Source organism: Daucus carota, chromosome 7 (assembly GCF_001625215.2).
Source record: "Daucus carota subsp. sativus chromosome 7, DH1 v3.0, whole genome shotgun sequence".
Lineage (NCBI taxonomy): Eukaryota > Viridiplantae > Streptophyta > Magnoliopsida > Apiales > Apiaceae > Daucus > Daucus carota.
Window position 1 is genome coordinate 23,476,957 of NC_030387.2, and position 17,535 is coordinate 23,494,491.

General features: G+C 34.8%; 1 protein-coding gene across 1 annotated transcript; it reads left to right on the forward strand.

Annotated features, from left to right (window-relative positions):
• Positions 1–9: 9 nt before the first annotated feature.
• Positions 10–17,176, forward strand: LOC108196061 (protein CTR9 homolog). The gene is made up of 24 exons (XM_017363138.2): positions 10–276; positions 1,685–1,751; positions 1,899–2,090; positions 3,036–3,136; positions 3,623–3,676; positions 3,846–3,962; positions 4,050–4,113; positions 4,790–5,004; positions 5,267–5,351; positions 6,291–6,391; positions 6,774–6,866; positions 7,172–7,240; positions 8,848–8,940; positions 9,048–9,353; positions 10,465–10,545; positions 10,649–10,807; positions 11,009–11,104; positions 11,911–12,012; positions 12,118–12,225; positions 12,330–12,554; positions 13,061–13,327; positions 13,413–13,484; positions 14,100–14,414; positions 16,588–17,176. The coding sequence occupies exons 1-24, from the start codon at positions 136–138 to the stop codon at positions 16,723–16,725; spliced, it is 3,261 nt and encodes a 1,086-aa protein (XP_017218627.1). The 5' UTR covers positions 10–135; the 3' UTR covers positions 16,726–17,176.
• Positions 17,177–17,535: the final 359 nt, after the last annotated feature.

Sequence of the window (17,535 nt, forward strand, 5' to 3'; positions counted from 1 at the left end):
AGTTTTTTAAAAAAAAGAAGTTAATACACGAACAAAGACTATTGCCTCGCAGCATCTTCTTCTCCTACTCCGAAGCTGCAGAGCTAGGGTTTAATTGGATCGATTAGCTGCAGAATTATTACAAGCAAAAGGAGAATGGCGTGTGTTTATATTCCGGTACAGAACTCCGAAGAGGAGGTCAGAGTCTCTCTCGATCAGCTGCCCAGAGACGCCACCGACATTCTCGATATCTTAAAAGCTGAACAGGCTCCTCTTGATCTCTGGCTCATCATCGCTGTCAGTCCTCTCTCTCTCTCTCTCTCCCCCCCCCTTCCTCCCTCCCTCTTTCTCTCAGTTTTCTATATCTCTCTACTGCTTAAATTTAGGTTTTGTGTAGAATTATCTACTCAAAGCTATGGGAATATTAGTGTTTGATTTTATGGAATTGACTCAGATATTTAGATTGTGTATGATAACGTAAGGTTAGTTTGATGTTTTATTATGCAGACAATTGGGGGGATATAATTTGGTTGCTCGGGGACACTCTAGATAGCAACAAGTGTTTGATAAGATTTTATTGAGTTTATGAGATTTAATTTAAAGAGTTTTGTACTGTTCATAAAACAGTCGGCCGGGAAATTTTTTAGGCGCGCAGGTCTAAACAGAACAAAAAATTATAAGCTCATTCATCACTTGAATACTATGTTACTCGGGCTCGGGTACGGAGTGTCGGACACGACACGTATTTGAGTGTGAGAACTATGGAAATTGGGGACACGGGTACACTGTCCTATTTTTGGACACGGGTATGGGGACACATCGTAATATACTAATAAACAAGTATGGTAAGTTAGACATCCTAACAAAAAGTAACAATAAAACTCATATTAGACATGATTTTGTAAGGGATTTTGCAAATTACGCATCTTTTGTACTTAAATCTCATTCTCGCTTCTTTCTTTTTTCTCACATATTTCTTTTCAATTGTAAGTTTTGCTCATATTTGATTTTTAAATTGGTCAAAGTGTCCACATTTTAGTCAAAGGATCCGACACGAAATAAGTGTTGTGTCCGAGTGTCCAAGTGTCCGACACGGGTACGGCAACCTAAATAGAAGAGTCGGAGTAACATAGCTTGAATATTGTTGCTGCTAAAATTCCAGTAGAGATATATAATTGAGAAATGTAGCCATAGAGTTCGCCAGCAAAGGGATAAATAGAATTTGTTGCAGGAAATCAAATAATTATACTCCCTCCGTCCCTTGTTTTTGGCCATTGATCAAAATCCACCTTTCTATTCAGTCAAATATTCATAATAAATAAGCTACATGTTACCAAAAAGGTGTATTGTTTTTTAAAAAGATCTAACAAACTCAGGATGTAATTTACCATATTAATTTAATGTTGACAATTTTTTCCGAACAAAGAAATGAGGAAACGATATATACGGGACGGAGGGAGTATCTACTAATAGTTATTTTAGGCAATTGAATGGTCGCATGACATTTTCCTGTTATATTGCCAATTCCAAATTCCAATCCGTTGGCTTATGCATAATTAGTTGTTTCAAAATTTGAGAATCTAAGCTGATCAGTGTATGTTCAATCTGTATATGTATCCGATTCCATAAAATTTTTAAAAATCAAGGAAGAAAAAAAAATCCCTCTCTGATAGCATTTTAACGGCATATACTGCTCTTGATGTAGAGGGAGTACTTTAAACAAGGAAAGGTTGAACAATTTCGCCAAATATTGGAAGAAGGGTCTAGTCCTGGTACGTCTCATTTGCCAACATATGGTTTGCTAGGAGGCCAATTTTATGTTGATTGCATATTCGAATATGTTAAAGATAACCACATAATGCAATTTGTTTACCGGTACTGAAGATGTGTAGTCTGTTATATGCGTTTTTGACTTACAGAGATTGATGAGTACTATGCTGATGTGAGATATGAGAGGATCGCCATACTAAATGCTCTAGGAGCCTACTATAGCCACCTGGGGAAAATTGAGACCAAACGAGAAAAGGAGGATTATTTTATTAAAGCTACACAATACTACAATAAAGCGTCAAGAATAGATATGCACGAGTCTTCTACTTGGGTTGGCAAAGGTATCTAACCTTCAACTGCTTTCACTAATTTACAAATTTTTCCTTACAAATTCTATGCTTGCGGAGTCCTCAAGATAATGCTTAAAGTGTGTATGAGAAATGTACACAAAAAGGCAACTGAGCAGTTGTGGTTTGATAAGCAAGATACGCTCATAATCTTTTAAATGTAACTTGTAGCCACCTTTTGAGTTGTGCTGCTGTTTAAGTATTTAAAGTCCAAATGTAATTGTTGCCCTTATATGTGTGTGTGTTTGTGTTGTAGATGATGGGGATGTAGGTTGTACTATATTGAACATTGATCTAAATTAAATGCGGGTTGACTGAAGCAAGGTTGAGAATTCAAACCAAAACCAAGTAACAATCAGCTTTTGGATTTGTACCTATATAATCGTTCACTTATTTTACACAAATTGGGTATGTCTTTTGCTATCTATCTGATGGTCTGTATAAGACAATCAAAAGTTTGAGTGGAGGGCAAAGGGAGGTATGGATGATGATGATAAGCACCCAGAATTTTTTTTGTTAGTATTACTCACAACATAGTTACTATGGACTAGCCATTTAAGTTCTTGTTGACATTTGATTGATAATTCTTATAGCAACACCGCATAATTAGTAATGCTCCTCTCTTTACCTCCATGCACTGTCTTTTGATAACCCATGTTTACATGTATTCTGAATTTTTTTGCCTTTTCTTAGTTGCAAGAATGTTTGATGCTGATGTTCAGAATTGAGTAACTTAGTCTGTTTTTTTCAAGTTTTATTGATGGGTGTACGGTGGGTGATGCTACTCTTTATTCTCCTTAAGAAGAGTTGATAAAGAGTGTGTGTATGTTAGTGTACAGTTCAATTTTTAAACCATATGTATGAACTATCTACCAGGCTAATATGTGTCATACAGGTGTGCACTGTTCTATAATTTAATACGTCTGTTTTTGCTTGCAGGTCAACTTTTACTAGCTAAAGGTGATTTAGACCAGGCATCTTCTGCATTTAAGATTGTATTGGATGGAGATAGGGAACATGTTCCAGCCCTTCTTGGTCAGGTATATACTGTCATCAGCATTTTCTATCAGCACATCTTTTATTGATAGTGATTAGGTGTTCTAGTACAATGCATATGCAGTAGTTGACTCCCGAGTCATTAATTTCTTTCTCTTTAACACGTTGGTAGTCAATCAATGTCCTTGAAAAAAGAACACAATATTTCTACTTGTCCAAAGGTGGCATATTGCATAAGCATGTGAAAACAGCCTATTGCTCAATTCTTTTGTCAATCATAGAAATCCTATCAAGTTGACACAAATATTAGAACTGTTTCTCTACCGTGTCCAATATAGGCAAATAGTTTTTAAAATGCCAGAAGGCCAGACTATAGATGCAGTGTGTTTCTTAAAATTGATTCAATAACCTCTTTCGCATTACTAATTCATTAGTGACTAAATTAGTCTAGCTATTTCTCATCATAGAAAGAAGATTTTATTTGCATCTTTTGTTATCTATTTGGGTTGACTGGATCTTAATTCTTGCAGGCATGTGTCCAGTTCAGCCGTGGAAAATATTTGGAGTCTTTGGAGTTGTACAAGGTTTGTCAGTCATTTGTTATGTTGTATGAGAAAGAGTTTTGTAGTTCAAGATCTAAACGTTTCTTCCGAAGCTTATGCGGTGGGGGGGGGGGGGTTGTATATTTTCTTGTTCTATCAAATAGAGATTTTTGTTTGCGTCTACTAACTTCAAATTGTAATTTTTGTAAAGAGGGCCTTGCAAGTAAACCCACAGTGCCCTGCAGCTGTAAGACTTGGCATTGGCATGTGTCGTTATAAATTGGGTCAACATGAAAAGGCTAAGCAAGCATTTAAACGCGTTTTGCAGGCAAGGGAAATGTAATGGATCAATATTCTCTGTTTACTGTACAGTATGTGGTGTTGCTAATGTTTTATTTATCACACAATTTTACAGTTGGACCCCGAAAATGTTGAGGCTCTTGTGGCACTTGGAATTTTGGACTTGCAAATTAATGAAGGTGAGCCATGTTTTATTCCCAATGTATATAAAATTTACAACAGGTACACAATTACACTTACCCTATTATGCATAGACTAATTCAGAGTTTAAAATACCTATATATCTGAAATCATTGTTACCTAGGACAGGGGGGGACTTGAATCAGGGTATGCGCATATGTTCTACATTACTTTGAGTGAACATATGGGTACGATAGGTTTTTTTTCTCAATCTTTAATAGAGGAATGCATATTATAAGTTACAATATGCATTCTATTTTAATAATATAAATATCTTATACTAAAACTGTTGTAACTTGTGTATTCTTTTAGTGATTAGGGCTGAATTGGTTTGCTTTTTTTGAAACATTTTAAGGTGATTTATGTGAAAATATTAAGACTAGTCTTATAAACAATGCAATTGTTTGGGCCTGCATATATGTTTATTGGCCCAAACTATGGCATGTTATGCTAACCATAATTTATAGATTAGGTGCGCTGCCGCTTTGTTACATATGGATATATGCAGAATCAGAACCATATAGATATTTAAATATTGACATAGGGAAACCAAATCAAAAATCCTGATACTAAGTGTCTTCTGGTAACCATCATCCTTGAAACCATGGATGAATTGTAAATTTTATTCTGTTATATATCATTCTGACTGGACTTTGACATTACCTTTATCCACAGCTGCTGGTATTAGAAGGGGAATGGAAAAGATGCAGAGAGCTTTTGAATTTTATCCGTATTGTGCAACGTCACTTAATTATCTAGCAAACCATTTCTTCTTCACTGGTCAACATTTCCTGGTTGAGCAACTCACTGAAACTGCTCTTGCTGTAACTAATCACGGGCCAACAAGGGCACACTCTTATTATAACCTAGCACGTTCGTACCATAGTAAGGTTTGTAAGATTAAACTTCTTATGTCTATTATTAGCTTAATCTCTTTTGCCTACAGTTTTATTTGTTCTTGTTTAAGTGTGGATTTCCATCTCCCTTTTTTCTTTGTTTGAACTCAATATTTTTATTGTTATTTTCGTGACGATTACCCATTTGCTTTTGTTAAGATTACTTGCACTTTTGAATTGTCGATGTTGTTAAAATCAAGATCAAGTTTATTTAATTACTGTAATGTTAATGTATTGATTTTCTTATTGAATGTAGGGGGATTTTGAAAAGGCTGGACTGTACTACATGGCATCTGTAAAAGAAATTGATAAGCCTAAAGAATTTGTTTTACCTTATTATGGTGAGTGAATTTTGAAGCTTCTTATCATAGTGGCTCATCATTGTCTGCATTATTTGTGTAGGCTACCCACTCTTGATTCGCTATCTAGCTGTTCAGTTTTATTTCTGGTCAGAATGATATGATTTTATCAGGAGATTTGATGACATCAAAAGTAACCTTAGATGTAGTGGCGGAGCTACATAGGTGTTAGTGGGTTGCATATCCTGTGCCTCATCAACCTTTTTTCTTTTACACAGGAATATTTAACACCAACAGTAAATAGCTCCTAGTAGGCAGGAAAAAAAATACAAATGTTGGTTCATTAATTTGAAAGTTTACATAGGTGTTAGTGGGTTGTATATCCTAGTCGTATTATAGAGACAAGTTATATATATACGGAAAGAGCAAGAGACGAATTGTGGGAAACGAATGGGATTATGTGGGATCATGTGTTAAAGGGTGTATTTTTAATTGTGTGCGGTGACTTCCAGGGGGCCATTAGATTAGATTCATCTAAGGGCCTAGATGGAGTTTGTAGTTTGTACTCTAATTTGGTTTGTATGTGAGCAATTGCCTATATATATATTTGGGTGTTGGTCCAAAACAATTGATTGTTAATAACATATGTCCTGCGGAAAAAAATTGGACGAGAGAAACCCAAAAATGAGTCAGTTTTTCACTGGATGACACTGTAACCCCCCTGCATATTCATCAAAAACTTAGGGTTAAGCCATAAAGCGGGTTTTTTCCGCTGATAGTATGTCCTGACATACATATGTCAGGGACCGGACCCATATAATAGTTACACTATATCTTGCTTCGCCCCTCTTACCTGCCAGTAATAGATAATAAATGATTAGCTTTACTTTATTTTTTGGCACCTCATTAATTATTTTTCAGATTCTTCTGTTATCATACTCTGATGGCTACTGAGAAATACCACTGCTTACCTTCCAACAGGTCTTGCACAAGTTCAATTGCATTTGGGAGATCTGCGAAGTTCCCTTGCAAACTATGAAAAAGTTTTGGAGGTGGCCCCTGAAAACTGTGAGACTCTGAAAGTGAGTGTGTTGAAAGATTTTTTTGGTTATTTTGTTTAATAATTTAATCTTGTTGTCCGTGCTAATTATTTGCATATTAATATATATAAATCAGAGGGCAAACTTGCATGCACAACCATGTGATTCTTTATCTGGTTTCATCATTTATCTCGGTTTATTCGATATATTTTTCTCTCTGTCATGTATTCATTATTCTTGCACCCTCTTTCACTCCCGCATTTACTTTCTTCTTTCCATGTCTCATATCATTATGTTAATATTTTTTATCTTTATCTACCACTCATCTCCATTCCATTCATCTAATGTTAAGAAACCCCTCATCTTCGACAATCTGTTTTCTCTTCTTACCATACTGACATGAATATAAATTTTTGTAATTCAGGCTGTTGGTCATATATTTGTTCAGCTTGGACAGTCTGAGAAGGCCTTGGAATACCTGAAAAAAGCTACAAAGTTCCATCCACGTGATCACGAGGTAATTTATATCTTCTCAAATTCATGTTCTTTGTGTCAAAGGTCTCTTCTACTGGAATCAGCTGTGAAGTCTTTTATCTCTGTATTGATTCCTTTGCATCTGTCTGATGCCTCAATCATTAAAGTGGCACTAACTTTTATTAATTCTTTTGGTAATTATCTTTATTGTACATGCAGAATAGTAACTTTTTTGAAACATTATATCATTTTATAATGTGAAAATAGTTTGCTATGATTTCCACGGTGTTTGTCACAAAATTTTGCTGATATTTTTTAGTTTCTTTCCTTTCACTAAACTTTATACAGGCATTTATAGATCTGGGTGAGCTGCTGATCTCAACTGATGCTGGAGCTGCTTTAGATGCCTTCAAAAGTGTAATGACTCTTTCTTCCCTGCTTGCTTGTTTTCACTTTACAAATTAAAAAAGTAACATAGAGCTTATCTTGTGAACTCTTTTCTTGCTACGGAACAACAGATGTCACAACTCACAACCTCATCCACATAGCATGTCTCTTATCATGGTCCTTGTACCTTTCTAGTAGTACTGAATGCATTGAGTGCTCAATTTGCTCATTGTTATGTTATCCATGGAGTCAAAGGTGGACTTGTGCAGCTTTATGTCAAGTTGATAGTCTAATGGGGAACAAGACCTAGAGTAGAGGCTAGCAAATTAAAAAAACCATGAATCTCTGGTAAAAGACTAGGATGCTCGGACTCGTCTAGAAGGATCCGACACGGACACATATCCTGGTATCCGATACGCCAAATCATGAAATCTTAGACTCGGGGACACGTTTCATAAGGATCGGACACGCGGATATGGACACCGGGATTTGGATACGGGGATATGGACACCAGAAAGATAACATCATTTATTTTCATTAATTTGATTTTCTTCAACCAAATTTACAGATTATATTAAATTATTAAATTATTTTTTCAAAAATTATATTTATTAAGTGTGCAAATTTTATCCTTTAAAAAATATTATATGTCTCCTTTTTAAAAAGCTACCTAGATTCTTTATCAAAAATCAAGTTTAATCTTAATATTTAATTTTTAAGTTTTATATTTAATTTAAATTTTATGAAAGTCACGTTATTTCTATAATTCATATGTGTTTGATAGGAATTAGAAAAAAATTATAATAGTAAATTTTCAAAATCAAGTAAAAATTCAAAAATAAATAAATTAAATCGTTAAAAGGTTAGAGTACAATATCTGTACAATTAGCTGTACTGTATACATAAATAAAGAAATTTCTTTAATCGAGGCATCTTCCCCGCTTTTTCATCTCCCATCTTCTTCATCTTTCTTCTTCTTTCCGCCCTTCTTCATTTTCCTTCTTCTTTCCGCTTTTCTTCATCTTTCTTTATTTATCTTCTTCTTTTCAACTCTGTTATGGAAAAGACACGAAGTATGGCCGATTTTGTGTCGCCGGAATTTAGTCGCCGGAGTTGACGAGTCCGGTTTCCACCGGACGGATCCGATCCGGATTCCGTGTCCGTACCCGGGTCGTGTCGTGTCGACACCGGTACGGCGGGGTCTCCGGGCGGGTCCGAGCATCACAGGTAAAAGAGCAATGTCAGCGTCCATCACTCCATCTCTTTGTTGAGATCATAGTCAATGGGATATGCAACTAAATTAGTGTCTTTTGAAAGAAATATCTACTAGCAGACACTTTGCCTGAGTTATTATAATGTAGTCCTTTGAAATACGTGGAAATTAAGGCTGAGATATATATGTTGCTCAGATACGTGATTATTGTTTGTTTTTATTTATTGCTTAAGTTAGATCTTGCATATACAGTTACTGAATGTATTTGTATAATTTATAGTTGCTGCAGCCCCCTTTTGAGTGTGTATTCCAAAAGCTTTGTTGTTCATTGCAGTATACACGTGGCACACATCCCAATTTTCCGAATCACATATTCATATTATAAATGTAACTTTGCTCAAGTTAAATTAGTTTTTTGCTACAGGCGCGCGCTCTATTGAAAAAGGGTCATGAAGAGATACCGATAGATCTACTCAATAATATTGGGGCCCTTCATTTTGAAAGGGAAGAGTATGAGGTCTGTATGTTTTTGTTATTTTACTTGCATACAAGAACTGCTGAGTGCAGTATTTACAATCTTTTATTCTGATTTTGAAAGCTAACTTAATCTTATTTAATTTCCAGCTTGCTGAAGAAGCATTTAAGGAGGCTCTAGGTGATGGTGTATGGCGCAAGTTAATTGATACTGATACTAAGGGCAACAGACAACAGCCTGATCCTATCAAAGAAGCATTGTACAAGCCGTTGGATGCTAGTGCATCTGTTGAGAAGTATAGGGACACACAGTTGTTCAGCCAGATTGAGGAAGCAGGAGTTTCTGTGGAACTGCCTTGGATTAAAATCCCACCACTATTTAACCTTGGCACACTACTAGAGCATTTACACAGAACTGAAATGGCTAGCATATTATACCGTCTGATCTTGTTCAAGGTATGTTGTTGATTGGCTTTTGCCTTCTGTAGTTTTTTCAGTCTTTGTAAAGATGTGTCATTATGTATAAACACATCATTATTAGGTGATTTGCTTTAGTGTGTTCAACAGACATATCTTCCAAATTTTGTTTACACTTATAAAGAGGCTATTAAACACTTTAAAGGCATATGAGTAGACTGCACTTCAGCTCTGTGACCAAATAGTTCCTTTTAGAAACAGATTTTCTTAAACAGTTATCATGGGGAATTTAGATCTATCCATTTTAGGATCAAACGAGAACCAGTTTTTACTCAGCACTGGAGCAAACAGCCCCACAAACTTTGTTTAGGCAGATTTATACATCACTTTTGCTTCTTTGAGAGCGAAAAACTCTTTAAGCTTGCACAGTTTTGGCTAAAAACCATAGCCCTGACTATTAAAAAGGTGTCGCAACTTGGTTGGTTCGTCTGTGCAGAACTGAAGAACCACCCAATTTATCCCCCCCCCCCCCCCCTCAAAGGGGTTGGCTTTCTTGAAATCCACCAAAGACAATTTGTGAAAACAGAAGCAATATGCACAAATCGCACTGCATGCGATTGTGACAATGGAATGTGGACCCAATGATTTTTCTGAGTTTTAAATACTTGCCCTCTCACAAGTAGTTATGTGGCATCTTTCATGATGCCAAGATTGTTTAGCAGCAAACAGTATACTGTAGCTAAGTGGAGGGGGCTGAGATTTGCAAGATATGAGAAGGTGGTACAATCAGATTAGGAGCGTAGAATTACGTTGCTTGAGTACAAAAATATTTTAACCTTTTGTTCCTTTAAATTGTTGAAAATTTTTTGGTACATTTTTATGGATTTTGCAAGTTCCTTTTTGCCGGGGGATTATCATGGCTTTTTGGAGATCGCTTGAATGTGAAAGTGTTTTTTTTCGTTTTGTTGCGGCCATAAATGTTGTTTCAGTTTCCCTATGCTATTCATGCATCATGTTTGAGGGTTTGGCACAATCTTGGTCATATTATGATACTAATTTTTCTCCTTATGCATGTGTAGTTGTTAACAAGTTCCTGTTCAAAGTTTTGGTTAGCATTTATTGCTAGAAGTCTTCTAACCATTTTTTACAGTATCCCGAGTACATAGATGCTCATCTCCGGCTCGCTGCTATCGCAAAAGCTCAAAACAATTTTCACCTAAGCATTCAACTGGTTGTTACTTCTTCTCTAGATATCACATGTATCCATTTCTTTTTGTTCCTTCAATGTTTAATGTTTGGCGGATATTTAAAAATTGGATATTTTAATGTAACAGGTTCGTGATGCCTTAAAGATAGATGACAAATGCCCAAATGCATTACTAATGCTCGGTGACTTGGAGCTTAAAAATGATGACTGGGTCAAAGCAAAAGAAACGTTCAAAGCTGCAAATGATGCAACCAATGGAAAAGATTCTTATGCCACACTTTGTTTGGTTAGTACATGTTATGTTAAAATGACAATGTGTGATGCTTGATACATTTGGGGTCTTTAATGCATCCCGTGCCCAAAGTGTTTACGACTCGACCTGCATTAATCCTAAAAGAATGTACTCTAGTTATATTCTTATTATTCTTTCATGTTGTCAAAATTTTCTGCCATCATTTTCTCATCATTTTGTTTTAAAATTGGATAGGGAAACTGGAATTACTTTGCAGCAGTTCGTTTCGACAAAAGAAATGCAAAGTTGGAAGCAACACATCTGGAAAAAGCTAAAGAACTTTACACAAAAGTAATTATACATCCATGGATGCCACTCTGGACTTATATCTCAAAGCTTTTAATCTTTTCTCGAGTGAAACAATTTAGTATTTGGTTCGAGATCCAACATCAATACTTCTCATTGTTTTTTCATTTCTTTATATAATCATTCTTAGAGTATTGTTCTGATGTCTCTGCTTATTTTCTTAGTATTGCTGCATTTGAACTGCTCTAGCTGCTTTTAATATATAGAGCACTTTTAGCTTATAGTATGAATGTATAATACATAATCGTGCAAGCACTTCTGGACATACCTGCATGTGATTGAGGCTTGTTCATGATCTTTACCATTGTTTTTATTTAAATCCTGGCCAATTCATAAGTAATAGGAACGTCGATATGTTCTGGAGATGGATTATTGCATTGTTCATGTATAAGGTTTTTGTCCATCAATTTTTAATCTGTACATGACCATCTTGCAGCCTCTTATCTTTCAATTTAAAGTGGGTGGAGGGCTGCAATTTGAATGTTTTTTTTTTCATTTACTTATTCAAGTTCCACTTCACAGTTGTGTTCTTTATCTGATTTAGGTTTGTCTTGAATCATTTTAAACGTTTTTCCCATCAGAAAAACACTGTTTTAGGTAGGCGGCTTTAGGAGAAAATCCTTTTGATTCTTACAATAGTTTTTTAAGCTGGACCTTGATTCTTAACACTTCTAGCATATATTTAGGGTATCCATGCCCCTGTAATTCTTGTCTTTAAAATATGTGCTAGAATACTGGTAAAAGCTGCATTTGATATGTACGTAACTCTTGTTAATATTAATAATTACCAGGTCCTGGTTCAGCATTCTTCTAATCTATATGCTGCCAATGGCGCTGGTGTAGTACTGGCAGAAAAAGGTCATTATGATGTTGCAAAGGAACTTCTTACACAGGTCAGCGGGATTACGTTTTTTACATTTTTTTAATGCTTTAGGTTTTGCTGCTGCAAAAATTACTGAATTGCTAGTCTTACAAAAGTTTGTACTTCTAAATTGTAGGTTCAAGAGGCTGCAAGTGGAAGCATTTTTGTCCAGATGCCAGGCGTGTGGATAAATCTAGCACATATTCATTTTGCTCAAGGAGATTTTGCTCTGGCTATCAAGATGGTTCGTTCCCCTTTGATTTATTTGCTAATCATCAACTATTTGAGAAAAAATAGTCTCTGGATATTGATATGACTAGTTGCAATTTGTAATCCTTTGTTTTGCAGTATCAAAATTGTCTGCGTAGGTTTTTCTACAATACAGACAGTAATGTTCTTCTGTATCTAGCTCGTACGCATTATGAAGCTGAACAATGGCAAGACTGTAAAAGGACTTTACTAAGAGCAATCCATTTGGCTCCTTCAAATTACACTTTGAGATTTGATGCTGGTGTGACATTGCAGAAATTCTCAGCATCCACTTTACAGAAGACAAAAAGGACTGTAGACGAGGTAAAGAATGCAAATCACCTTCTTGGTTTAGTTGTTACATTAGATCTCGAGGCAACTGGTTGGGAAAGCTCAAGAGACCCTGTGGCTGTTCCCCCTTTTTTTGTATCATATATTCATAACAAAGCAAAGATCATTATCCATGTAATTGCATATTGTAGATGATTATAGACTAGCATATCCTTGTTTGAATAGATGGATGACAGAAGTGTGATTTTATCAGTTCATGGCAGGAATGTTAAACGTGAAACTGAAAAATCCCATGGGCATTGAATATGCTATTTTTTGACATTTGACCATCTCCCTCTTTCACGAGATTAATTACTCAAATTTTAACAAGGCATTAACTACTGGAGGCAGATTCGTACATTTTGTCTCAGACATTGAATAAGCTGTTAGATTTGCCAATAAGTTCCAGGATACTAGTGTGCAACGTTAATATTCTCTGTCCGACTTTCTCCAAGTTTTCTTTTCTCTTTACTTTTTTACTTTTTTGTTTTGTATAATAGGTACGTGCAACAGTTGCCGAGCTTACAAATGCAGTTCGTTTGTTTAGTCAGCTATCTGCAGCTTCAAATCTTCACATTCATGGATTTGATGAAAAGAAAATAGAAACTCATGTTGGATATTGCAAGCACTTACTGGAGGCTGCAAAAGTTCATTTAGAGGCAGCTGAGCGTGAAGACCAGCTAAATAAGCAGAGACAAGAACTTGCTCGCCAGGTTACATTGGCTGAGGAAAATCGCCGCAAAGCTGAAGAACAGAAGAAACTGCAGGTCAATGTTTTTAATATTATCTACTTAGCTCATTATTATTGTCACTGTTTGTCTTAGTCTTTGTTCGTGTTAATATTGTGAACAGTTGGAGAAGAGAAAACAGGAGGAAGAATTAAAGCAAATGCAGCAACAGGAGGAGCATTTAGAGCGTATGAAGGTACATTAAAGACGGTCATCTTATTTGTTCAATTACTTTGTGATTATTTTGGAGAAATTTGCATGTCCACAATGTTTGGTATCGGATTATCCTTTACATTATATTGTCATGTTCTTGATCTGTGGCTGCCATTACCGTTTGTACAACCAGGCTCAGCGCCTGTTTGGTTAACTTATACAGTAAGTTGAAAGTTGTACTGATTTCCAATACACTTCTACCTATTCTGTTGTAGTTCGCAAGGCAGCATTATAATTTCCTGCTTCACTATTGTCACTAATTCTTGCCTTACCTACTATTTTGAATAACTGGACTTGCATGGACAATAAGTATTCATTGTCTGCAAGCATATTGGTTGCAACTTGCAAGGTAGCCACTATGAAACAATATATAACCTCTTGCAATTGGTAATGTTTACTTGGTGAAATATAGAATCTCTTGATATTTAGTAGAAGTGGGACATACCCGAGGGTAACACTGACTGCAACTTGTTAGTACTTGTATTCATGAGAAAGCTATTTTTCTGTATTGCAAGATACCTTACCTTTTTTGACTTGAGTGAACTCATGCTTCCTCTGTTGCAACATGAGAAATTGATTTGCCTTTTATTCAAACCAGGAACAATGGAAGCACACTTCTGCCTCCAAGCGTAAAGATAGGACACATGCTGAAGACGAGAATGGAGGGCGTAGTGAAAAGAGGAGGAGAAAAGGAGAAAAGAAGAGAAAAAGAGAAAAGAAGTCACGTTATGAGACAGAGGAAGCAGGTGACATGGACGATCAAGAAGAAATGGAAATGGAAGATGAGTATGTTAATAGGAACTACAAGCAGACTGATAATACAATGAACGATGATGGTGATGAAGTTGACGAGAATCCACAGGATCTTCTTGCAGCTGCTGGGCTGGAAGATTCTGATGCTGAGACTGACGCAGTAATCTCTCTCTCTCTCTCTCTCTATATATATATATATATATATATATATATATATATATATATAGGGATAGGATCAAATTAAAACTTTTTTAAGTTACAAACTTACAAACTTTTTTTTTGAATTTTTTTTATTCTCCGAACATGTTAATCCTTAGTTATAGAAAGTATCCATGTTGAAAATTATTGGAAAAACATCACAATTTTAAAAATAACGCACAAATAAATCGTGCATTCAACACATTCGTAACTGGGGTTCAACATTGGGTGTAGAACATCAATTATCATTGTGTTGAATATATTTATAGAGATGCTTAAACTATACCTCTGGGGTTTGGGTAGGGTCTAGAAAGATAAATATTGGTTATATAATAAGTTTAACTTAGTTTTTATATTGAAAAACTAGTTTATGTACTTCTCCAACACAATTTTAATCGATATTCAACAAAATACCTTATAAAAATGTTGAACTCAAGTTATATATGTGTTGAACAAAAAAAGTTTGTAAGTTTGTAAGTTTGTACCAGAACCCTCCCCTATATATATATATAGGGTTGCACTCCACACAGAACACTTTAAAAAAAGAACAAAAAGGAACACTATCATAATACTTTATTTTTCATAAAAAATGATTTGTTAAGATTATAATTTCATAATTAAACACCAATTAAACATAATATATGAAATCTAACATTCAAACTCATCCAAATTATTAATATGAAATATTATATAATTCAGAATAGAATCATGTATATATATATTTTGCACGATTAATATTACATAGAATCATGTTATTTTTTATCCGTATTTATTGTTAAACATGTTAGATACTATTATTATTCATAATAAAAGGTTAATTAGCTTAACATTAGAATTTAATTCAAGTTTTAAATAAGATTTTATATGCGATTCTAAAGTGTTCTTCTTTGTTCCTTTTTTAAGGGTGTTCTTCTTTGAGCAATGCCACACACACACACACATAGATATATGAGTTAAGTTCTATGGAGTATACAAAAACATTGGAGTACTGGAGTATGAGTTACAATTTTTTAGTTTAATCAACAATAATATCTCTCATTATCCAAATTTTAATGTAATTTATCATTTATAAGTTGTCTTAAACAAAATTATCAATCAATCAATAATATTTTTCAACTTTAACATGTATTAAAATTCATGTTCTGCTTATTAGTTATATTGCAGAACATAGTGTTCTCTGATTTATAAAAGTAATTGTTCTGCGTTTTGTTTACAATATTTATATTGCAGATCTGCAGGTTGTCGAATGTTTACAAATATTGTAGAACAAAAGAAATTGAATTTTGATGACTAGATTATATTTTTTCCAATTTTCTACTCCAATACTCTAATATTTATGTCTACTCCATAGAACTGAACTCTCTCTCTCTCTCTCTCTCTCTATATATATATATATATATATATATATATATATATATATATATATATATATATATATATATATATAGGCCAGTGCTCAGATAGAAACCAAAATTGAAATAGAAACTGCAAATTAATTTAAGCTCTTAGATCAATCCACTATAATTGCCCCTAGAAGCACCACAAACAATTAAAATACACCCTCCCATATATAATCCCACATAATTTTCTCATTTTCAAATTTGTTTTTGCTGTCAATCGGTGAGCTCTTTTTGGAATCTGAATTCACTCGTATTTTTCTCCATCTCCCAAAGATCAATTTGCATATCATATATGGTATATTTTGACGCAATTCAGGAACTTTTTTATTTGTTTTAAGGAAATTTTGGTGGAGTAAGACCATGTGTGTGTGTGATCTTTTAAGCTCTTAGATCAATCCACTATAATTGCCCCTAGAAGCACCACAAACAATTAAAATACACCCTCCCATATATAATCACACATAATTTTCTCATTTTCAAATTTGTTTTTGCTGTTAATCGGTGAGCTCTTTTTGAAATCTGAATTCGCTTGTATTTTTACCATCTCCCAAAGATCAATTTGCATATCATATATGCTATATTTTGATGTAATTCAGGAACTTTTTTATTTGTTTTAAGGAAATTTTGGTGGAGCAAGACCATGTGTGTGTGTGTAATCTTTTTGTCATTTCCTTTGACTACGTTTATCCGTGTGTAGCTCTTTGTATAATGTTTTTTGTGTTTCTCATGTTAAAGGTGGAAAATCCATCAGCTGCAAATAGAAAGCGGAGGGCGTGGTCAGAATCTGATGATGATGAACCAACCACACGACATACTGAGTCCAGTCCGATAAGAGAAAATTCTGCAGAGATGCAGGTAAGTGATGGTGACTAGGAACAACGATGGATGAGCTGGGATTCTGGCTGTCTAGTGTTACAAGCATAACTTTTAACAGAAGATAGGTGCAATTTCAATTTTGAACTGATCGGCCATTTTACTCTTGAGTTGTGCGTGAGGTTCTTAGTTGCCCCTTGGAGCATTTGTATGTATTAATGAGCTTTCTCTATGTAAGCGTGACTCTTTCTGGCCCCTCCAGCATGGTTGCAGGTGCATACCAATTTTAGGCTATTAGCTGTGTAAAAGCATAAGAGCAGTCTTCAATCTTCATGGGTCCTCTTTTAGCTTTTGGTTTTGATCCTCAAGTCAAATTAACTTTTGAGGAACAATTTATAACCCAGTTGTCTTTAGGTACTATATTAAGGTACATTAATCGACCACAAAACTCAAGCCTATTTATTTTTCTAAATTTCTTTGTAAATAAAATATTTATAGTTTGGAGAGTGCAGAGATGGTGTATCTTTCTTTTTAGAGTTAAATGCATTTAGTTTATAGAAACTATGTCCATTTTGCATTTTGTGTACCTTAAATATTGATTGGCATCTATGTCCATTTTGCATTTTGTGTACCTTAAATATTGATCGTGCATTTTGTGTACCTAAATTGTTAGTTTTTTTCCAATCTGTCCGTTAATTTGCAGTAATGAGGTTGGTAAATAGTCAATATGTACAAGGGCTCTACAATGTGAATTTATATTGTAGATGTATTATTACTGTAGGTTTAAAGACATTTAACATAAATGATTCGTGTGTGTGCAAATTTATATTATAGATGTATTATTACATCCTAAAATAGAGAGCTTGTTGG